The sequence below is a fragment of the Macrosteles quadrilineatus genome, unplaced genomic scaffold (assembly GCF_028750875.1).
Source record: "Macrosteles quadrilineatus isolate MER2022 unplaced genomic scaffold, UCM_ALF_1.0 Scaffold_8__2_contigs__length_117827958, whole genome shotgun sequence".
NCBI classification, from domain to species: Eukaryota; Metazoa; Arthropoda; class Insecta; order Hemiptera; family Cicadellidae; genus Macrosteles; species Macrosteles quadrilineatus.
The window spans coordinates 72,100,379-72,124,181 of NW_026542601.1; the positions used below are offsets into that span (position 1 = coordinate 72,100,379).

Sequence of the window (23,803 nt, forward strand, 5' to 3'; positions counted from 1 at the left end):
AATAAATTGTAGCTGGATAACATAAATATATAAAAAAAAACATACTGAACTGTTTTGTTTATATATTAAAGGAAATATTTTCTTGTATTTTATGTTTACTTCAGAATAAATGCATTTAATTTAATTATGAAAATAACACACACAAATGTTCTATATGAATAGGAAAATAATTTAGTTTGATGTTATGATAGGGAAAAGAAGCTAGTTTAGTATTAAAACGTTACTTTTCCAAGTTAGAAACATTTAAATGCGTTATAATCTTTTTAAACATACTCGTCAATACCACTATAATGCCGATCTCTGATTACGGTAATAAAATAACGCTTAACGCATAACTATGAGAAAGACATGCAGATTAACACCTTTAGTTATAGATAGTCACCTGCAATATGGACACCCTCTTTCAATTTTGTATCAAAAATCATCATAGAGCCGCGCCGACTTAAAATACGTGAGCTTGCCTAATACAAAAGTTTACTTTATTGAAATTATTTCATTCTTTTTAGAGCGTTTGAAGTCGGTTGTATTTTTTTACAAAAATAAATTATTAAATTTAATTTTACCTTTAAATATTGTATTTGTTTGCCATTAGAATGTTTTGATCGGAGCGAAGCGAAGCTCCTATACTACACTCCTGCTTTTGTTTTACAAATACTCCTCCTGAACAGCTGAAACGATCTGCACGAAATTTAGCACAGTCATAGTAACTAACCATGGTAAGGTATAAATCTGAAATGGTACAAATCAGACCACAGGGCTTTTCCCTACGTGAACTTAAACTATTAGAAATTTAACATGGGCCTTATGGGTTAATTGGTCACCATGACATTATTTGCGAGATGACACTGAAGAGGTCATCTGGTATCGGGATCTACGTATCTTGCTTGGAATCAGACAATCGAATTTTAAATTTAACTGTGAGCGGGGGACTAATGAGAACATACCTTCTTTTTATTTGGAATCCTGTTCGTGTTGGGATACAAAATATACCATAGACTTAAAGTTTTCAAGTAGTTTACGGATTGATCTAACTAACTACTGAATGTAGTATTTCTTTATTTAATCTTTTTCTTCAACTCCATGTAATGTTAAAAAATCTCTTCAGCTTGCTATTTTTTTACCCGCTCAACATCCTTACTTATTTATTTTTAGTTTTATTTTCTGATTCTGCACAACAGTCTACTTATTATTGCAATGGTTATTGCGCACAGCAATAACGTACCGCTCTTTTCATGGAATGCATATTGGAAATAGCCATATACTGTATATAGCCTAGTCATGTAAGAGAAAAATGGAAATGCATCGTAGTTCATAAGCAAAATGATGATTTGAGGACTACAAACTACATTTAAATTCAAAATATAGAGTAAATTGCACTACTATAGACCTGAAAGATATCCAATAACACACACAAATGATCATTATGATATTCGCTCATGGGAGCTGGATATAAAATACTTCCCGTGCTGACCCAATATTTACTCAGACATTTATCCTCACATAGTTGCCAAACCGCAATGCGCATAGGGCTCCTTTCCTTTGTAGAAAAGTTCCAAAACTCTTGTAATAAGTGATACAAAAATTGACGGTTGACTTTTTAAAGTGAATGAAAAATATAGTGTGGTATTTATTTACAATGTAAAACCACACTATTAATAATTGTGGTTATCGATAAATCAATCTTGAAGGCATTTTTACTACTGCAGTATGTAATCGCACATGTTTTGAATTAGTTGCAATGTATCATATTGCCTATAGAAAGTCAGGCAATACTAAGTTGAGTTTTCTCCATCATTATGTGATCATTTCAACGTCGCTTTGTTATATTTGAAACAATATACTGGTACCTAACGGATGTGTCAAATTAAATTAAATTCATAAAAAAGGTAGTTATCTTCAGTCAAAATGTTGACAACAATAATGAACAACCCTTTCGGTGGTAACAAATGAGACGCCTGGTAAACAAAAACATCTCGTTCCAGCTATATTCCACGCACCTTTTGGGGATTCTAATCACCCTTTCCCTGATTAATATTTCCTACTAGTCATTTGCAGTAAAATTACTTTTCCCCAAGCCAATAGTTTCAATGTTTTGAAAGAAACCAACCCAAACCCTGAATCCAAGGTCTCAAAATTCTCAAAGGTAGGTATATTCTATAAACAATCAATCTTTTATAATGATTGAAGTTATGCAATGATGAACATGTTGGCCTTTATTATTGACTATTGTCTGACTAACAATTCTACAAGATCGCGCCACTCATCTGCATTCATATTCACACCCAAAAAACCCAATCAAGTAATCGATAGTTACTGTCATCGATAGTTATGTATGTGTTAATACTTGTTGGCTTAAAATACCTACACAACCAAATAACTGTTCCAATGATACTACTGTTCTTTGATATTATCTTTGATATTCTACATTCGTATGGTCTCCATTTCAGAATAAAGTACTGTATTAAAGTATCCTTGGAGCTGGGTTCATAATGAAACATTGGATATTTGTTTGACGTCATGTTCTTTCTCCACACAATATTTCTTATAGGCTAGGCCTATTCTATGTTTAATAACAGAACGATAAACAATTAACAAAATGTATTTTATTGAAACAAAATTAACAGGTAACAAAATTTAAAAAGCTACAATGAAAAGGACTGACACTGAAATGTGGGCCTACATAAAGTAGAATATTAATTTGAAATTTATATCTATTTGGTTAAAATTTAGAAAGTCTAATTTAAATGGGCTCTAACTCAGGGTAGGGTGTCGTACTGGCTTGAAAGCAAAGATTGGATGAATTAAATAATGTCTAAATAATTAAAGTCATTAACTTACAATATTTCAACAATGAAAATTTAATTTTGATGTTGTCCAAAGGCAAGTCCAAATGTGCACAGAATTTTAATAAGTGAGTTTAAAATAAAAGGTTTATACTTAAATTTTGATAGTAGAGTTGAAATTATGTCCTCTTGAGGTTAACTTGAATCAATTAAATATTAATTAGATTTTCTCATTGATTTATATGGATTTTCTTGATGAGATTAAGTTAATTTAAATTAGATGAAATCTGGGTTTCTCTTAGGCAATTTTTCTCCTCTCTTTAGAGTCACTATGTGAATGTTCGCAGGAGTCTATTGTTGAACACATTATATGATGATGATGGTTGAATACTGCTCACTTGAATTTAGATTCCTTCATTTTAAATTATATTGTATGAATCTTTGATACATTGCAATTCTCTTACAAATTATGAAGGCCTATGTCGTGAATATATATGTTGTGGGCTTTGTTTAAAAAATAGGCTATGGATATTATTCATGATTTATTACTGAACATTTATTATGGGAATTGTATAAATAAGTTAAATGAGTATTAGGCCAGCCCTATCATTATATATTAAGGAGGACTTTCTGAGGATTGATTAATGATAAAGAAATTATAAAGTGGTGTAGGAACAAAATTAGCATATTTTAAGAAACTTAATACTAAATAATGAATGTATGAAATGAAATATTACAGTTAGATATGTATTGCGCTCATTGATTTCCTAGTGGATGTGTAAGATAAATATTTACAGTGAATGTAGGCCAATCAAGTAATTACATAAGTTTAAGGACTGCTTGAAAACCAAACACTGACATTTAATAGATTAATAGAAGATAACTATGTAGAGTGATGGTGTTGTTTACTGTTACTGTTTTGATTCTTGACAGAAAATTATTTTAATTAACATTTATTTAGGTTTTACTTGCACCTTTGGCATTTCCTTAGGTTTTTGTTTCGAAAGGAAACTGTCTAAACCCAGGTCTTGTTTTTAACTAACGCCGACATTTTGTTAGATAGCATCATCGATAGCCCAAAGACAATTGGTATCTGGGTCCATTAACGATCGGTTATGATGTATTAAAAATCGTCTACTAAACAACTCCTTGTCTATGGTGTTATTTTAAAAGTGTAAAAAAATTTTCTTTTCACTCATCCGTTAATAAAAGATCTGTACTGTTGTGGAGTACTTACTAACTGTATAGTTAATTCATATAATATTCTTATTTAATTTTCTTATTAGTGGTAGATTATTTTTGTTTATTCAGCATTACTAAATTTTATTTTGGTTATTTTACTCTACACTTGTGAATTACCCATAATGATATTTCAAATTATCATTCCATTTTATCGATCTTAAAAAAAAACAAAAAAAAAACGAAGATAATTTATTAAAGACTGACACAATCAGAGCATAGCCCCATCGGATATGTTCCACCGGTTCCGAAGAATGTGACCTGAAAGGTATTGGTATATTGCTCTTGGTATATAAACAATGATCCGGTTATAGACAAGACATATTAATTTCCCATTACTTTTCTCAAACACAGCTTTTCTTCCCCGTCCCATATATTGTAGCACTGTAGGCCTGTTACATATATTTTAATCTTGTTCTCTACGTCTAGTATAGTGTTCACCCATATTGGCTATAACTCATTCCAAATCTCCTTGCCTTTTGTCGAGGGTTGAGAAAATTCGCGTCTGATCTAAAAGGATTTTCGTATTGGCGTCGTGAACAGTTACAGATTTATGCTAATATCAACTGTGCTTCTTGCATAGCAAGCGGAATTACTTCAGTCTATACTTAAGCTTGTCTCTATCAGTGGGATGGATAAGACACTTCTTGCGTCACATCATTGTTGGCTGTACCAAATTTATGAAACAATTGGTAAAATTGTTTTTTTTTTTCAAAATGAAATAAAAAAATTCAATACCTTGACATGCACATTCATCGTTTTACTTGTCACATACGTTCTACTGGTAATAAGTGTTTAAAACGTTTAGCTTCCAATGTTTGGATCGTCTAAGTCTGCGTTAAAAGATTGACGAGCTTCATACATTGAATAAATGTTGAGATTTAAAATTGTTTGTAAGTAATTAAAAACATCATTAAAATAAATATAATGCCTTATATGTCGCCCAATGTTATATCAGCAATGCCGTGTGACCAAATCTACGGAAAAATAATTTATGACGTAATAATGACATATCATGAATACCAATCCCAGTGACGATCGTGCAATTTTGTTTGAGAAGATACAAATGCAGTCTATAATAAAAGTAATAAAGTGAATACAATATAAGATTGGAATGTTTGGGCCGAAAGTTGATCTGGTTATGGTACATTACATATTACCACAGTATAAAGAGTAAGTTTAAGAAGTCTACACTTTAATATGTGATAATACAGTGTTCACCGCCTTCTAATTTCAAGGCATCCAATATGTGTTCAGGTATTTTTATGCAATCTCACTCTACATCTATCTATACTATTATATAAAAATCTAATGGTGTCTGTCTGTATGTGTATTACTAATAGGTGCAAAAGCTACTGTTCAAACTGGACTAAAATTTTACAAAAATATAGTTACCATACCGAGGACCATTATAGGACTATTCACATTTCGATACTGACCGTAGGCTTTGCCCCTTTAGTCCAGGCGCTAAACGGGTTGAGTATGCACTGAAAGTCTGACAAAATTTGACTTTTGATTATTGTTGAGGACATCTAGTAGATGAAAAAAATCGATGATGTCGCATTTCTAGGGTGGTCACAACTCGGGGGGGGAGGGGGGGAAGTTGCGCGGGTCATCGGTTTACGTTTCTGCGTCTAACTCACAAACGGTTAATGATAGAAAGGTGAATTAAGCGTCTATCTACGCCTAAATATATTGTCTTTTAAAAAGGTTATTACAACCTTTCTTCTATCTCTTATACTTTAGGCGCTAATCAACATTTATTGCAAAAAATAAAATTTAAAAATACTTTACAATGAAATATCGGAAATATTGCGCTTGTTTAGGGCATGTTAAAAACTATTTATGGTTAGAAAAACTAACAAGTAGTACAACAACAACAAGTTTAAAGAAATCCGTGCAAAAACCACAGAGCTACGTTGATTTCAGTAAGAGTAAACGTGGAAAATTCGTAGTAGTATCGAGGCGCGCATGGATGGTACACGTAGCCCACAGTCAATATAGCTTTGATGTTGTAAGTAACTATGGGAAAGCTGAATTTTTCTATGCTGTTAGACTATATTGAGATTATCATTTTCCCGAAAGTCAACACTCCTCCCCCCTTGTGCTTTCCTCTAACCCCCCTTTTTAGATAAATTTACAGCCTCTTAGCAATTAAGCTATAACTTTAAAACGGGTAACGATAATAATGCAATATTTTATTAATCATTTTGCGTTACGATAATCTACAAAAAGAATTATTAGGTGAATAAATATTTAACAAGAATTATTATAGATTTCTGAAGAAGAAGAAGAAGAAAATGTGTTCATTGTAATAAAATATCAATACAGTGTTTTTTTATTTAAATGCAAAGAACAATGGTCAAAGACCGTCTGTTTTGTGTTAGACACACTGATTTTAAAATATTTTAAAACAGTTTAAAAAAATTCCATGAATCACATACAATTATTCATAAAATAAACTGATTTCCACTACAGAACATACACAAATAGCACTACATACTAATAGATCAGATATCAATTGAATGAATAATAAAATTTAAATGTAGCCTACTGAGAATCTGAATTTTTCCTACAAACAGTTAATAATTCATAAAACAAACCTGTTACTTTTATAATTTACTTTGATAGATACTTACCAAACAATATTTTATAAATTTTTTAAATTTCATAGATTTTTCCAATTTTTGTATTGATATCTCAATTCTTAAATTTAATAATTATACTCCATTATCAATTCCCATCCTTTACTCCACGCCTCTTTAAGATAATTTCCAAGTGCCCGCCAATCTTTGCCATTTAAAAATTAAAAAAACAAACTCATATTCATTTAAATATAACTTGTTAGACCAAAATTGACGTATATTTTTTTAAATTGGACATTCTGCTATAAAAGGGTACACGTTTCATCCCGGTTGAGATTACATAGTGAACATACATAAATTTTATTTTCCATATAGAGTTATCTTTTTATTAGACGACCCCTTTTATTTGTAAAAAATGTTTTTAGGGATGGTTACGAATAAAAAATATATATCCACCATTTTCCAATATGGCCAACAACTTTGTTATTTCTTATGGAATACGCTGTATTTTAGTATTCTTTTAGAATTTAAAAGCTATTTTTTATTCGTGACATTTTTTCTCTAAACCTACCCCATTTAGGAGTTACAGCGTGTTATATCTAAAAGAAAGGCTTGTGGTGTACATTCGGCATCCTGTAGCTCATAAACGAGTAAGTTGAGAGAGAAAGTGCAAAGAATAAATAAGTCACATATAAGTCCTCGTTCAAAAAAAAAATAAAATACGTTAAAAAATACTGATTTTGTTGTTTTAAAAATGGCCACCATTTTCAAAAATGCTAGCTTACTTTGATATTGGAACAATTTATTTTATGGTTTTTTTATGTAGATGTGATTTGAAAACTTGTTTATTCTTTGTATTTCCGCTCTTAAACTTACTCGTTTATGAGCTACAGGATGCAGGATGTACTCACAAACCATTTCTTTTTCGATGTAACTCCTAAACAAGTAGCTTTAGAGAAAAATGTCAAGAATAAAAAGGTTTAAAAATTGTGCGTTTACATTCTACAACAATCATAAAATACAGGGTATTCCATAGGACTAACAAAGTTGTCAGCCATATTGGAAAATGGCGAACATATTTTTAAAATTCGAAACCACTAAAAAATCTTAAAATAAAGGGTAGTGTCCCATAAGAAGTTAACTCTATATCTCATAATAAAAAAGTTATCTATTGGTTCACTTTAGGTGAGACACCCTGTATAATAAAATGAGGCTCTGGCGTACAGCAAATGCACGATATTCATTCATATGTATCCACTACAGTCTGTATATATACTGAATGAGCTACATAACGTTAATATAATCTATATAAAGCGGCAAATTCAAATACAAAAACCATAATATACGTAATTTTTTCATTGTTGCGGTGCACAAAAAAGCCATAGTCCTGTAAAATCAATATACTGTACTATCTATAACCACTATATGTAAACAAACTGTTAATAACTATGTATCATTTTAAAATGTTAACTATGCACCCCAAATTTTGTATCAAACATTTTGTTGTGCGACCTCGTATAAAAAATCTAAAAAGAAAAGTTTCATAAATTAATCCGTAAAAATATTTTTTTATGTTTATGATATTTTTTAACTGTGAATATTTAGGATACCATGGTAAATACACTTTTTGAAGAATATCGTAACGCAAAATGATTAATAAAAGATTGATTAATAAAAGATTATTATCCTTACCCGTTTTAAAGTTTTAGCTTAATTTCTAAGAGACTGTAAATTTATCTAAAAGGGGGGGGGGGTAGAGGAGAGCACAAAGGGGTAGGAGTGGGGACTTTTGGGAAAATGCTCATCTCAACATAGTCTAACAGCATAGAAAAATTCAGGTTTCCCATAGTTACTTACAACATCAAATTGACTGTGGGCTACGTGTACCATCCATGCGCGCCTCGATACTACTACGAATTTTCCACGTTTACTCTTACTGAAATCAACGTAGCTCTGTGGTTTTTGCACGGATTTCTTTAAACTTGTTGTTGTTGTACTACTTGTTAGTTTTTCTAACCATAAATAGAGTGTAACATGCCCTAAACAAGCGCAATATTTCCGATATTTCATTGTAAAGTATTTTTAAATTTTATTTTTTGCAATAAATGTTGATTAGCGGTATAAGAGATAGAAGAAAGGTTGTAATAACCTTTTTAAAAGACAATATATTTAGGCGTAGATAGACGCTTAATTCACCTTTCTATCATTAACCGTTTGTGAGTTAGACGCAGAAACGTAAACCGATGACCCGCGCAACTTCCCCCCCCTCCCCCCGAGTTGTGACCACCCTAGAAATGCGACATCATCGATTTTTTTTATCTACTACATGTCCCCAACAATAATCAAAAGTCAAATTTTGTCAGACTTTCAGTGCATACTCAACCCGTTTAGCGCCTGGACTACTTGGGCTTTAAAGGTTGTGAGGTGAAGATTTTAAAAGTAAATATTGATTGGTCTCCATGGCTGCGATGAGAACACTTAACAATGTTTGTTTACATTTGCTTTGTCATTTAAATGTAAACAAGAAGAACTGCTAAACTGCATATTTCACAATTTCAGACAGCTGATACAAAGAAATTAAATATAATATTTTCCATAACTATGAGGTAGGTTTATTTTAATCTAACCTTTTATCATGGATTATTTATTCTAAAACTATGTCAATAATTATATAAAAAAAAGATTCTATAACCGTTGCTGTATCAACTCCGGCTCTGCTTTGGATTTTTTTTAAGCGTCTAAGTTATGAAAATAATGTTATTAATGTGATTTGATGGAAACAGTATGAAAATTACAATGTATAGATATTTTATATGAATTTGGAGGCTACTTTAAATAAATTCTAACTCCTTAACATGTGTTAGATTAACTTAACATAACTTGCACATCACATTGTTTTTTATATGTATATTTAGGTAAATTAAGTTATTGTGTTTTGCTAAACCTATGCATAAATTAAACTAAAGAATATCATCAATAACTAAATTGTACTGTGTTGATTTTTTTATCTGTTGTATATGCGTAACTAATTATTAATTATCAAATGGTCATACAAAATATTCTTATTTTATCTTAACATAGCTTTCAGTTCACATTTACTTTATTTGATACATTTATTATTTGTGTTTTGCCACACCACTGATTAAATTAAACCAAGGAAAATATCATAAAACTAAGCAGTACAAAGTGTTCTTTTGTTTCTAAAATCAATGAAATATCTGTTACTATGTTTACTTTATGGTAAGTGTGAAAATGTAAAGCCAATGGACGATGGAACTGATTAAAAGAACTGGTTTGTATATTAAGTTGTTTGTTGATATTTTTGTAGAGTAGAATCAGAGATGCAATGAAACATAGGTATACACTGTATTTGCTGTTAAATTGTTTAGGCATTGATGCTTTGATAATCATATTAGTTTTGTCTGCTGTCTTTAATGCTAAATTATTTGTTTACATTTTTTTATAGTACCTATAGATATAGTTTCTTTAATATTTAAAAGACTGTATTGAAAAGGCAAAGCAATATTTCTAAAGTTTATAACAGCTGACTTAGTTTGTGCTAATGATTTATTGTGAGTGAAGAAACTGAAGATGGAAGGATTTGTGATTTAATATAGGGTAAAGAAGAGTGACATTTAAAAAATGTTCATATAAATTTAATAATTAGTAGTAACTTCAAAATTGAAATTTAAAATGTCAATAATAAATAAAAAGATATGTTACTAAGGGAGATGAAATGGTGGTATCCACTGCTTACCAGATTAAAGTCATAACTTAAACATTTCTATTAGCTGGCCATAAAAGTTGATTTTGTTTCTAAAAGCGTTGGGGGATGTGTAACTATTATAGCAACAGATGTAAAGATTAAAATGTTTCTATTTTGTGTCCTCTTCCCGTTGCAAAGCACGGGTACAACAGCTAGTAATTTTATAAAACCCCTAAATAAGTATACAGCCTGCTCTTAGATGGACGGCCGAAGCTATACTTTGTCACAATACATTTTTCTATATCAGATGTAGCAGTGATAAACTAATTGCATTGTGGGTAGTCTGTGGGATAATTTGTTCTGTCAGCATCAGCAGAGATGGCTAAATATTCATATCAATTGCTATAGAGATTTCTAATTGGAATTTTGACTTATAGTCGAATAAAAACCCCAAGCCGTATGATGATTAATATATCGAGAGGCACAATACATTGTTACATTCAACATTTACTATAAATAATTAGGGCCGTATCTAAGTGTAAATAACTTTGTAAGCGAGAGGACTTGATTGAAATCAGGAGCTATGTACAGGTGGGGCTTTATCTAGCTTCAGTACCGTTATTGACTACACAGACATGAAGCTCCAAGTTTATAATTCCAGACTTGGCTCGGTTTTCACGCACGTAGTGTGTCAGGCCGTATTTCATGAAAGGCTCGCGTGTTCAGTTATGTATATTCCCGTCTCTCACAAGCTTCGTTGGATAAAGTCTCTAAAACATCTGTATATGCGAAAATTCTAGTTATTACTCCAGATCTTCTTAAATTACAGATCAATTAACCAAACTGTTTATACTTGATTCGATAAAATCAGAGTTAATGTACAATTTTTCTATATGATTTAATAATGTTGAATATGGGATTGTAGTGAATTTATCAACCAAACATCAACTTAGAGAACTATGGTAAATTTAGGTTAAATTTTTGAACTCTGCTCTTAAATCTGTTCAAAACTAATTTTAATATCAAACGTTCAAGTAACTATCAATTCCATGTACCTGAATTACATCTAGTTATTATCTAGCCATTTTTGTTTGAAACAAACAAACACACCTAAAAGTGTATTTATATAGAAAACAATTTCATTGTTACTGTACAAAACACGTTATATAGAAATATCAATGGTGCCAGATCCGTAATGAATCAGATGGGTGGATTTAGTTAATGAATTACACAAAAATGTTGATTCTACGCGTTTGATAAAGACAATGTATTTCTCGTGTCCGAACACTGTTCTGATGCAATAATATTCTTGTTTTTGTACCGGGAAGAATATGAAGCTGTTTTAAGGGTTTCACCAGCTTCATGCTAAAAGCAGAACGATTATATGCATATGGTTATTGTGACATTATGTATGATTACTGTACGTGTAAATTTGCAACCAAGAATAATTTTTCTTCTTTTCAAAGCTATGCGCACATTATGACTTGACATTATTGTTGAATATTTCAGTGGAGAGAAACATCAGTGTGCAAATCCAAAAAAGTCTCCAATCATTTTGGAAAGTTTCTTCAAATGTCAACATTTCTAGGATCTTATAGGGTTATGATGAACAGTATGCTTGGTAGATTAAGCCACATGAGTAAAAGTGATGTAGCCGGTACAGTCAGCTGATTAGAGTCCAACTCAAGTCAGCAGATATATCAACTAAGCAACACCAGACCAAACCCATTAATTGTGAAAACGAGCCTTTGATAGTGACTTAAAGAGAAATAATTTGCAGTAGCCTGAAATTAAAAAGCATTTACTGGTTAAATTTTGCAAATAGCACTGAGCTATATCCAATACAAGTTCTAAATACACTGTTTAATCTAAAATAACTGTCCCCGTAATAGGGGGTATGTATCCAAAAAATTGACTTGAAAGAAAAGAAATATTTTAAATTGAATTTTGAATTTCTATAATTGAAATTGAAATGTTCAGTTTCTTCGAATAACGTTAAAGAGGGCATTTGATAAATTCAGTTGGGACGTAAATGAGTTTTACTAATAATAATAAAAAAACTCATAGATATATCTATCAACGTTTCCCTTATTGAGTATATTCAGTTATAACCTACAAGACGGAATCAACAAGACTGTCTATCATACTCTGTGCTCACCATTACTCTATGCTAATGACTTTCCACATTTTCCCGGCACTTTTGTTATGCTGATAGCCTTTTGGGCAGCAAACTACCCATTGTCTCTTTGGTTTGGTCAATGGCCTCTCGTTCGAGATATTGTGATAAAACGCGTATTTTGCATTTATTTTTGACTTGTTGTACCAATCATGATGCCACTACCAGCCTTTTTTACAAAATTTTACACATACTTGATCAAAATATGTACTACATGAACACATGGTCATGAAAAATAACACATACATTAGATCTTTCACTGTGTAAAATTATATTATCGTTTCAGACATTCAGGCACATTCGTTCTAATATTTAGAAAGTACTATCTTTTAATAATCTCTGTTTGACCAAACCAATTATGAAGGTTTTAAATTTTACTAACTAACACGTTTTTGTATATATTTCTCTTCTTTGTCCTAAATATTAAGTCATGAAAGTCATCCACAACTCTTTCCATGAGATGTTGAAGTTACAAGAAATATGTGCGATCGTAAACAAATGTTTTACAGATATGCGACTTATACTATACATAGGGGCATTAGTGAAAACTGAAACTTTTTAATAGAGCAGTTTTGATAAATGCATATAATACGTAAGTTGGCGTTGTGGCTCTGGATATAATGGATCTAGATAAATGAAATGCTATCTGATCATTATCAGCACATAATATAACTATTATTTCTTTGTTACACCCGCTTCATAGCACGTTAAAACAGTTTGAACCTTTGAGTGTCGAACACTGAAATCCTAAAACATCAGTTAAACATCTGTTAACATTTATTTAATTTTTAAATTGTTATTTTTGTCAGATTACTTGTGTTAGATTAATTTCAAACTAGATGAAAAATGTAAAAAATAATAGTTTATCGCTTAAAATTATCTTCATTAAAACCCAATTCATTATATATAACAAAACATCGTTTTTTGACACTTTTGTATTGCGTAAAGTTTTTTACAGTAAAACAGAATAAATTAGACTAACTCATTCAGACAGCTTAACCATCATTTGGTGTGAATGATTGCCAGCGTAACTATACAGTCATTAACAAATACAATGATTTGCTCCATATATTCTGTATAATCATAACTGAGCAGGTACGGTTTCGCGTGAGTCTACAGTGGATGGACAATGTTTATCGTTATCGTTTACACCGAGACTTCCAGACGCCCAGTTTAGAACACTGGTTTGATCTCACTCGTCCATTTGTTTTGATAAACATCATTTGTTTAGACCTCTGGTCGTTGGAAGCATCGAGTTTGTGTTTACCTCGTTTAGCTCAGTTGCTGTAATAGTTATCTTTTTAGACTAGATTACATTAGATGATTAGATTTATAGTACGTCGTATTTCGAAAATAATTGAAGCATTGAAGGAAGAGTGTTTTGTTTATGATACGGTATAATTTTTTTTACTTTAGAAAATCTTACATTTTTTAAGGAGATGGTCCAACCCTTCTTGCGATTAAACCAGCATTTTTTACATTTGAAGGTGAACACTACAACTATAACATTTTTACTAGTAAGATTAGCAATGGCGTAATACACCACGTATCGTTCATCGTTAGACAGAAAAACGTTCGGAAAATATTATTATTTTCCGAAGTAACTTTTACTGGTGTGTATGATTTTACTATACACCAATGTAGCCCAATTTTCAAACATTGTGATACGTATCAATATTGGTAGGTTGTATATATTAACAAATCACATTGTTAAGTATGAACTTTTTAAGTTTAATCGTGACCAGTGTTTTTATAATAAAATCGTCCAATAATTATTGAAACTAGTGCATCTGTTGCTCGAAATAAATCAGTTGCCTATTATTAAAGGAGTGGATTTAAAATAAATTACTCTCGTAATAATTTTAGATCAGGTCTAATTTAATAGGTTGACTAAACTTATACAAAATTAAGTAGGTAGTATAACTACTATAGTTTGTCACAATGTTAATAAAAGCTCATTACAAACAATGTAAAAATGTGTGTTTTTTTCAGGGACTGACTTTGTTTTTTAGTTAATTCCATTAATACCGTTCAGCTATTTTTCTCTGGTCGCACTGTACAGTATATATATTACACTATTCAAGGGTAGGCTTTGAAATTTAATAAATCGCAAATAAGTGTTTGACTATTTAATCATACCACCACCAGTGCAGTTGCAAAATATTGTTTTACCTACGACCGTTTTTTTAAGTAGCCATTTCAGTCCAGTTCTTAGAATTGAAAAGTTTCACTTTACAGCTGTTTACTTTCATATCCGCATAGTTTCATTTCATATCCGCATAGTTTTCTCATATCCACACAGGTAACGGACCAATGAGGTTCAAGTATTGAGAGAAAAGAATTAAAATTGTAATGCTTCGAACGTCAACTAATCAGCTAATCAGCTGATCAGTTGACCAATTTAATTGTTGATCCGACTTGTTCATGTTGATACTCGCGTATTCTTAATTAAGTTGGTGGAAGTCCAAAAATAAATGAAATATTTGCCGAATTGTACCAGATACAATATTATTTATGGTAAGAATGCTGCTAGCAATGTAATATTTAACGAAGTTTAACAAACACGTAATTACAGGAAATCAGCTGATTATACAACAAGTCGTTGCATCACTTTCAGCGAAACGGCACACGGAAGATTTCTCAGGTGCCGTTTGACGTCACTAATTGCTGATGTCACTTTGAGGGAACACCAATACCGCAACGATACGGTACGAGCCATCGGCCTCGGTGGTGTAGTGGATAGCGTGTCGGGCTGATATTCCTATTGTACCGGGTTCGAATCCCACTGGTAGCATTGACTTTTTGATAACATTTTTTCCATATCAGCAAGTTTGGTTAGTTCGGTTAGGTTATGACAGTTTAATTTTATAATTAAAAAATTATAAAATTCAATTTTAGGCATTTATAATTTCATTTTATGAACAAAACTAATTTTTAGATTAGTAAACCTTTATTCGATTTTTCCATTATCGGCACGTTTGGTTAGTTTGGTTAGGTTATGACAGTTTAATTTAATAATAGAAAAATTATAAAATTGTCTGTTTCTTCAGACGCAGCAGTTAGTGACGTCAGCAGTTAGTGACGTCAAACGGTACCTGAGAAATCTTCCGTGTGCCCCACCGCACTTTCAGTGGCAATGACAATACACGAAAACATAACCTCTCTAAAAAGTTATCATTAGTGATTGTTAGTAATTAAATCCAGATTGATAGTAATTAAAAAACGGTCGTAGGTAAAGTAGTGTACGCAACTCGCGTTAATAGTCTTTACGACACTCGTAGAAGTTTTTAAGGCACTCGCCAAGGCTCGTGCCTTAAATTTTCTACTCGTGTCGTAAAGACTCACTTAACGCAATCGTTGCGTAAACTACTATTAACAACTGTAATTTTCTCGTCCTTTTCAAATGTACTTTTTAATCTATAAAATTTGTCCAGTTACTCAATGATGATGTAATATTAATTAGGTGGAAACTATTTATCGTACTAGACTATACTGTTTTTTGTTCCTACCACGTATATTACGGGATGATAATATTAAAGTAAAGTACTGTAAAGTGGAAAAGAGTAATTTTCAATACGGTATAAGTTAAACCAGATGTATTTTTGCTCATTGCTGAATACATAATGCAACGCAAACTAGGACAGTATCAGTAAATTTAATTCAATTTATACAAGAAACCATAAAAAGATAAAAAAAATGTGCTTTAAAAATTAAGTATAGTGATAAACGTATTACAGAGTTTCTATGGTTCAACATACGCTAGACACGCATTACATAGGTTTGGTAATACGTATGTTATACCATTTCCCATCATAGGCATCCAGTTTGTATCTAGTTTGGTTGTTTAGAACGCCTGACTATATAATGTGTATGGTAATAAGGCAGTCTTAATGCCGTCCCATCTACTCCCCCAACCCCCTCGCAGCACCCACACCCTTGCCGAGTTATTTAGATTAAAATTGGTACGTCAATTAACACATTACTGGGTGTATTCGGGACGTCGAGATCGTTGTCATTTTGACGTTTATGGACTTATAACCTGATAACGTTATAATCCTTACACGTTGTATAGTGTGACTTGATTATATTTTAAGCCACATTCTTCATCTTTCACATAAAGACATACAATAGATACGGCCAATTACGTGGTGTGAGCATGTTTAGAGCCTTAATTTTTTATACCTAATTCAACAAGACTTTCTTTGTGTATTTAATTGTTATTACTTGTGTAGCTGAGCTAATCTGATGGTTAACAATAAAACCCAAACAGTTTAAAATTTGTAGCTATACAATCGGACAAAAGAAAATTTAAGTTATGGCTCATAATCCACAGTAACACTAAGCGTCCGTTGTCATAATTTTAATTTGGATGAATAAGGTGCGTTTAATGTCCGTGTTTTTTGGCCCTTTCACGACACCAATAATAACTACAGGGTCGTTTTATTTATTTAGCTCGTTAATGAAACAAAATATTCTGAACCAGGGGTTGCTTTACGGAGAAGTAGAACCATTCGCAATCACAACCGGTATATTTGTTTGTATCTTTTTATTTGTTTTATCAACGTAATCGAGGGGCAAATAAATTATAGAAAATAATTTACCAACAATCCTAAAGTGATTCTTACTTATATTTTATTCGGACACCATTATATATACAAGGAAACCTACTTAAACCTTGCATTGTTTATCTCAGTATTATCTGAACTGTTTGGAAGGGGCGGGATTGGGATCATATGTGTCTCATAACATTGACTTTATGGCGCTGTGTGAATAAAGGAACTCTGTCTAGTCAATGAACTCTTTAGTAAAGGATTTCACATTAGAATAGATAACGTTATTTCAGTCTCAAGAAAAATGGCGAATGGTTGATCATTTGTTCAATGATCAATGCTTATTATCTACTTAGTGTGTACTCATAAAAATAGTAGCCCTGTCGAAGTAAACCTGCAAATAAAGAAACGTGCAGGTGAGTTTTTATTCAAACAAAAAAAAACCTTGAGTTATTGTGGTTTGGTTGTAATTAAAAAACCTCAAAACAAAGTAAATAAATATGGTGAATTTTGTAAAACAATCGGTGAATTTTTGGCAAGCAATCGATTTAATTCGTAAATATGATATGAAATTACATTGTACTATGTACTTTTTAGATCTCAGGAATCAATAGGTGTTTAAATATTCCAAACAATCAAAAATGTGATTATTTTAAAGATTTAAATGGTAAAATTTAATTTTATAATTCATTTGTTACTTTGAAAATCTTCATAACCTATCCTAACCACCCTAAAGTTAGGTTAGGTTAGAATTATTAGGTGTGGTCAGCATAATACATAAGTACCAAAAAACTATAAGTATTGATTTTTTCTAGACGCAACTTATGACAGGCCCTTAATATTTCATGGTCTAATCGAACTTTTAACAGCGGATACCCTGATAAGTAAAAGTTCAGTAAAGATACGGCAATTGCTACTTATCTGTGAGGAAATTTTCTAAAAAGGAACTGAACCACTTTGCTATTTTAAACTGGAATATATTATTATTTGACAAAAGACACTTTTGTCAAATAATAAGAAACCTAGTACTAGGTCTCAGGATAAAACCCCTCGTAAAATCACATACTGTACCTAGTAGCTAAACCTTATCTGTGTGATAAAATTTTATTTGAAAGACCTAAACACGTAGTTTATGGTAAACTTTGTATAAGTAATTACGCTAATAGTAATTGTAACACTGACCATTGCATGGCCGATTAGTACAGTTAAATACACACATACATTAAAACAGACAGTTTTACGAAGTCCTGTTCTACTTACGCTCCCCACATTACCCCTTTTACAGAGTGCAGTAATAGGTGACGAACTTAAATACTTTAACTTAAATACAGAGGGCAGTGATTGTAAATTGTACATATCCCTCTATCACTGATACGATAATATATTCCTATTGTTTCAGTAATAACTTACGAACGGAACAAGCTTGATATAATCAAAAACAATACAAAAACATTTCTCCGCATTGGTCGCCTGGCGCCAGTAAACCAGACAATGTCAAAATATCTCATAAACCCTCAACAGAGAAATTGGACATTTGATTGTCTTAGTGGCAGAGCCAACTTATCTTTTGTTTTCGTGTGTTCTGATTTTAACATGTTTCGTAATCAAGATACTGTATCAATCAAAACTATTAGGTTTATTACATTTGATGACGTTCAAATTTGGCAAATTGGTTTATTCCACCCTAAGCTGTTAGTCCATAATTTCATTAAAAACACACCTCATTGGCCTCCATGTTACAGCAACCCCCAACCTTTCGTTGAACCATTGACGTTGGATACAGAAGACGACATCCCATCTATATGGATCAGCTGTCGCCAATTTTTTACTAAAAAAGAACGTAGTTGTGTGAGCCAGTCACAGATTGCACTAGTGTTTAAAACTCTATTTTGTACCTTATTTTTTGTTACTGACATAGTTGCTGGGTCACAACAGTTGCTAACTTATAGCTCATAATAAGTCATTCCATCAGTTTAACTTGGTAAACACCATCGTGTAATCGGCAGAAATCAGTCATTTAGATCAGCGCAATCTGTAGGTGGCTTACATCAACTAAGAAAAATGTGATTAAAAACCTGGGTTGAATCTTACATTATTTAAATAATAGTGAATGACAGGTTTAAGTAAATATTTAAGCAAACATTCTAACAGACAAATGGAAATTAGCTTAGTTAGCAGATATGCTGTGGTGGAGGTAATTTTAATAATTGTAGGCTAATTGCTTACATTTTTTTCAAAATACGATCAGTTATTTCCCGAAAGTTAACGATGGTTGTTGTTGCAGGTGCGTGTATGCTGGAGCGTCGTCCAGGGCTTGTATTACACTTGTTGTGTCTCTGTTGTTTAACGATGGTTGTTGTTGTTGCAGGTGCGTGTATGCTGGAGCGTCGTCCAGGGCTTGTATTACACTTGTTGTGTCTCTGTTGTTTAACGATGGTTGTTGTTGTTGCAGGTGCGTGTATGCTGGAGCGTCGTCCAGGGCTTGTATTACACTTGTTGTGTCTCTGTTGTTTAACGATGGTTGTTGTTGTTGCAGGTGCGTGTATGCTGGAGCGTCGTCCAGGGCTTGTATTACACTTGTTGTGTCTCTGTTGTTTAACGATGGTTGTTGTTGTTGCAGGTGCGTGTATGCTGGAGCGTCGTCCAGGGCTTGTGTTGCAGTTGTGTTGCTGTTGTCGTATCTCTTTTGTTTAACGATGGTTGTTGTTGTTGCAGGTGCGTGTATGCTGGAGCGTCGTCCAGGGCTTGTGTTGCAGTTGTGTTGCTGTTGTCGTATCTCTTTTGTTTAACGATGGTTGTTGTTGTTGCAGGTGCGTGTATGCTGGAGCGTCGTCCAGGGCTTGTGTTGCAGTTGCTTTTATCAGGCGCCTCATACAGGGACACCGTCTTCCTCAGTAAGCCCCACGCCTTAGCACCCGCTATAGCACCTTGGCGACTGTAGTACCCACTACAGCACCTAGCACCTAGCACCTTAGCGCCGTGGCTGAGCTGTTGTGATTGTATACATCCTGGTGTCGCATCTCTCTGACAATCTGTGTGCATTCTGAGTTGTTTGTGTAGTTTCTACGCAGTTCAAATGCAAATTCTCCTCTTCTTTCGATGTTGTCATTGTAGCATCCTTCTATATCTTTTGCGTACTGTTCAAATACAACTTTCATTCTTTCCTCGATGTCATTATTAGAATATTAAAGCCTACAGAGATTTAAAACGTACAAAATACACGTTTAGCTCTATATTACACACTGTAGCTTTTACTTCAGAAGCTAGTTTTCTATTACAGTTTCTCTATACTATATCAATAATATTGACTTCTTAACTTGGCAGTCTTTTTTCTCGAGCATGATCTTAAATATGCATCTTACCCTTCCAAAGGTTTCCCGGACTATCTGACCCAGTACTTCTGCGATATCAAATCTTCAAAATAACTTGTGTTTGTACAATTACTTTTCTTTTAGCAACCAAAACTACACCATTTGACCATCTTTAAATATCATTGCAATATTAATTGCACATCTCCAGTTTCCACTTCTGTGTCATTCTTCTACCTACCTTAGCACCTACTCGCAACCCAATGTTGGGTAAATGTAGCTACTGTCTTTTCTCCCTGCTCTGGCAAATGTCATTCGCTGTATTTTTCATTTCCATTGCATGTACAACGAGCTGTTAAGGTAATTTACGTGTCGGACTTATTTAACTTGTTATACACTTTAGATTATTTATCTCATACAGTATTTGACTATTCTTAATTACTTAATAGTTTACTCCTAGAAAAAACAGCTCTTCTCATACAAAGGTAAAACCTCTTTATTTCTTTTTGCTATTTTTAGCATCTGATTCGTATAATAATGCATGCTTAGTACTCGGAGGAAGGTGGAAAACCACATGTTTGACGAAGTACTGAAATAGTTTACGAGTTTTAGTAAAATGCTCAATCTTTTACTTAACCAATTATTCTGAAATACCAACAGTTACAAGGAATATATCAGAATTGTCATTGACACAATTAAAAACACGTCATCTTCAAAGGAATCTAGATTATTCATAATTTCTTTAGATAAGATTGTTTATTAAAATTCCTTAATTCGATGGAAATAATAATTATACTTAAAGAAGATTAGTTAGATGTCAATAAATGCATATCTTTATCACCAAGTCCGAGTAAATGCAACAAGTTGTTTTTCTTTCGTATATCCACTTGGTCCATGTTTAGAAGTGGCAACAAATTCGTCATGTATTATTCATTCGACACCTTCCCTTAAAAGTGTTATGAATATCTTACACAATGATTCACTGCTATATTACTTCAGGTTCACTCTAAAAATAATGCCTTTTTAAAATGCAAATAACAGGAATACAATTTCTAAAATACAAGTTATGATTGAAGAATTTAGTTGATCAAAATAAAATAAAGTAGGTCAAACTATGTATACCTATTGCTGGCAATCAAATCAAAGTCCAACTTAGAAAACTATGCCATTAGTTTCATCCGCTTAAAATGCAGAAATCTTTTCAATTTTTTTTATTGGAATAATTTCTTTGGTATTATAGATTTTATAATTTAATATAGTTATTAGTATTTTAATTTAATAGACAATCCCTTTTGTTAGTTAACCTAATTTTTGTCAAAAGCACTTCAAAACATACTCTCTCGTACTAACAATTGACTACTATTGTTAACATCCATCTAATTGATACACCTCCGATTAAAATCTCCGGTTTTACCATAAAATTCGAACGGATACCTATTATAATGTTGTTAATGTAGCGATGGTTAACTATTCAGTGGGAGATGAAACGTTTCTTTCTTGGTAGTTCAATACTAAATAAAATTATGAGCAAAAATTTCAAAATTGCTAGCAGCAACATCTCCACATATTCTTTTAACAGTTATATGAACATAACAAACATGTGTTTGTTATAACTTAAAGGTCTTTTCCTCACCCTTCATCTTTGATTATAGTGATAATTAGGATGTTAAACCTGTTTACAAAATGTTGCTTTATATTGTCATAAGAAATTTAATCAACAATAGTTTCTACATAAAAAGTAATCGTGCCTAAAATATGAAACGCTCAACAACAAAAATAATTAAGAGTTCATGAAAAAAAGATTTATAAAACTAACTCATTACTAATAGAAGCTTGCGAAGCTAGATGAGTTACAGAAAAAAGAGTTAACAAAATGTTCCCTCTCAAAAAATTTCAAAAATTCAATTCGATAATATACTGTTAAATGGTGCATGTTCCTCGGCATCGCAGTAGTTTATGAACTGAATCAGCTGAGATGTATAAACAGTGGTCAAAGTACCTTATTAGGCTAGGCATTTTAGACTTTTACCTGGGCAAAATTAATAACAAAGCAAAACCAACTGGAATGTGTTAGGCATGCTTCCCTTAACATTTTGTGAAAATTCCCAACTTTTCCCACTGTAGCAAAATCCGCCATCTTGGAAAATGGCGGACAATCTGTAAAACACTGCAAGGTTCCACTTAAAAACTTATTGTTCCCAAACCATTCCATCTAGAAAAGTCTAGTTAGTCTTAGATTCTTCGGCATAATATTATCTACAAGAAAATATCATATTAAATAATAATAATATGACTTTTAATAGTGAAAAAACAAATTAAATTTTAAAATATGTAAATAAAAGTAGACATATCCTAACTTTTTTGGGGTTTTCGCCATTATTATTGAGTAAATGCAGATTTTACCTGCAACAAACATGTAGAGCTTTAAATTCCGCTTCATTTCCATATATAATATAACAATGTTTGAGCAATATTGACGTAAACGGCGAGTGTCAAAGTACACTCTCATGTAACGCACCTGTGGGACCAAAATGCATATAGTGTGGTTGTATGGTTGTATAAAGTGGCAGAATACTTCAGTTCTGGCGGGGAATATGCAAATTGAAGTGGTAGCATAGTATAGATGTCCCTGAACGTAAAACTGCCCAGACCCCAATTTTTAAGGACCTCGGTCGTCCGTAATGACGTCATCAAGATGGTGGCTGTAAAAGGATGCTGGGTCGCCATGAATCGGTTATAACCTCCAATTGCCTGAACCGATTTTAATGAAATTTGGCATACAAGTGCTTGAATACATTATCTCAGCCCAGGTTGTCAATGGTCGAGTTTGATTAAGTCGTTTCAAAATGGCAGCCGTTAATAATTAAAATAATACAAATGTATCAGTTTTTTGTGTTTTCAACTCCCTCCAGAGATCTGCATCAACCTATTAATTTTCCTTGCAATCACAGGTTGTGATGCCGTCTCTACTTTTCATGGAATTGGTTCCCCCACCACAGCAAACCTGCAGACCAAGTGAGTTCCATTTGCCTATTTTGATATTCAATTAAATCTATTTCAATAACATTCGTTTTCATGAGTACCTAGGTTTGCTGCCACGGGGTGAGTTATAAAGTTAGTTTTTATTAATTTAATAAGTTCTTCACAGTTTTTTTAGATAAATTATGGATTTTTATGTTTTGATGGTCAAAAATGAGAAAAACCAATGTTTACCACATAAATCCCCCCAATCACCCCGTTCCCATGGTCCGGTCAAGCTTGTTGGTGTACTTATTCGAAGAAGCATAGGTTTACACGTTTGTACTAAATTTCATCGAAATCGGATCATTTTTGTGTGATTTATTGTGCTAACGGACACACACATAAACAGGGTGTTCAAAAACACCTACATACCAATTTTAGGGAAAATAATTACTTTGGTCCAATTCAAAATTTCAAAATGGCGGGCATTTTAAT

The 23,803-nt window shown here is 32.4% G+C and overlaps 1 protein-coding gene across 2 annotated transcripts in view; it reads left to right on the forward strand.

The window, feature by feature from the left end:
• The window catches only part of LOC129000891 (uncharacterized), a 157,380-nt gene that overhangs the window by 43,135 nt on the left and 90,442 nt on the right, over positions 1-23,803 (forward strand). The window contains exon 2 of one of the 2 annotated variants that reach the window (XM_054427964.1): positions 19,850-19,933. The exons of the other annotated variant lie outside the window; for it this stretch is intronic. Coding sequence (XP_054283939.1) covers positions 19,858-19,933 — 76 coding nt within the window. The 5' untranslated portion in view covers positions 19,850-19,857. The remainder of the gene's footprint in view (positions 1-19,849; positions 19,934-23,803) is intronic. 2 annotated transcript variants of the gene reach the window in all.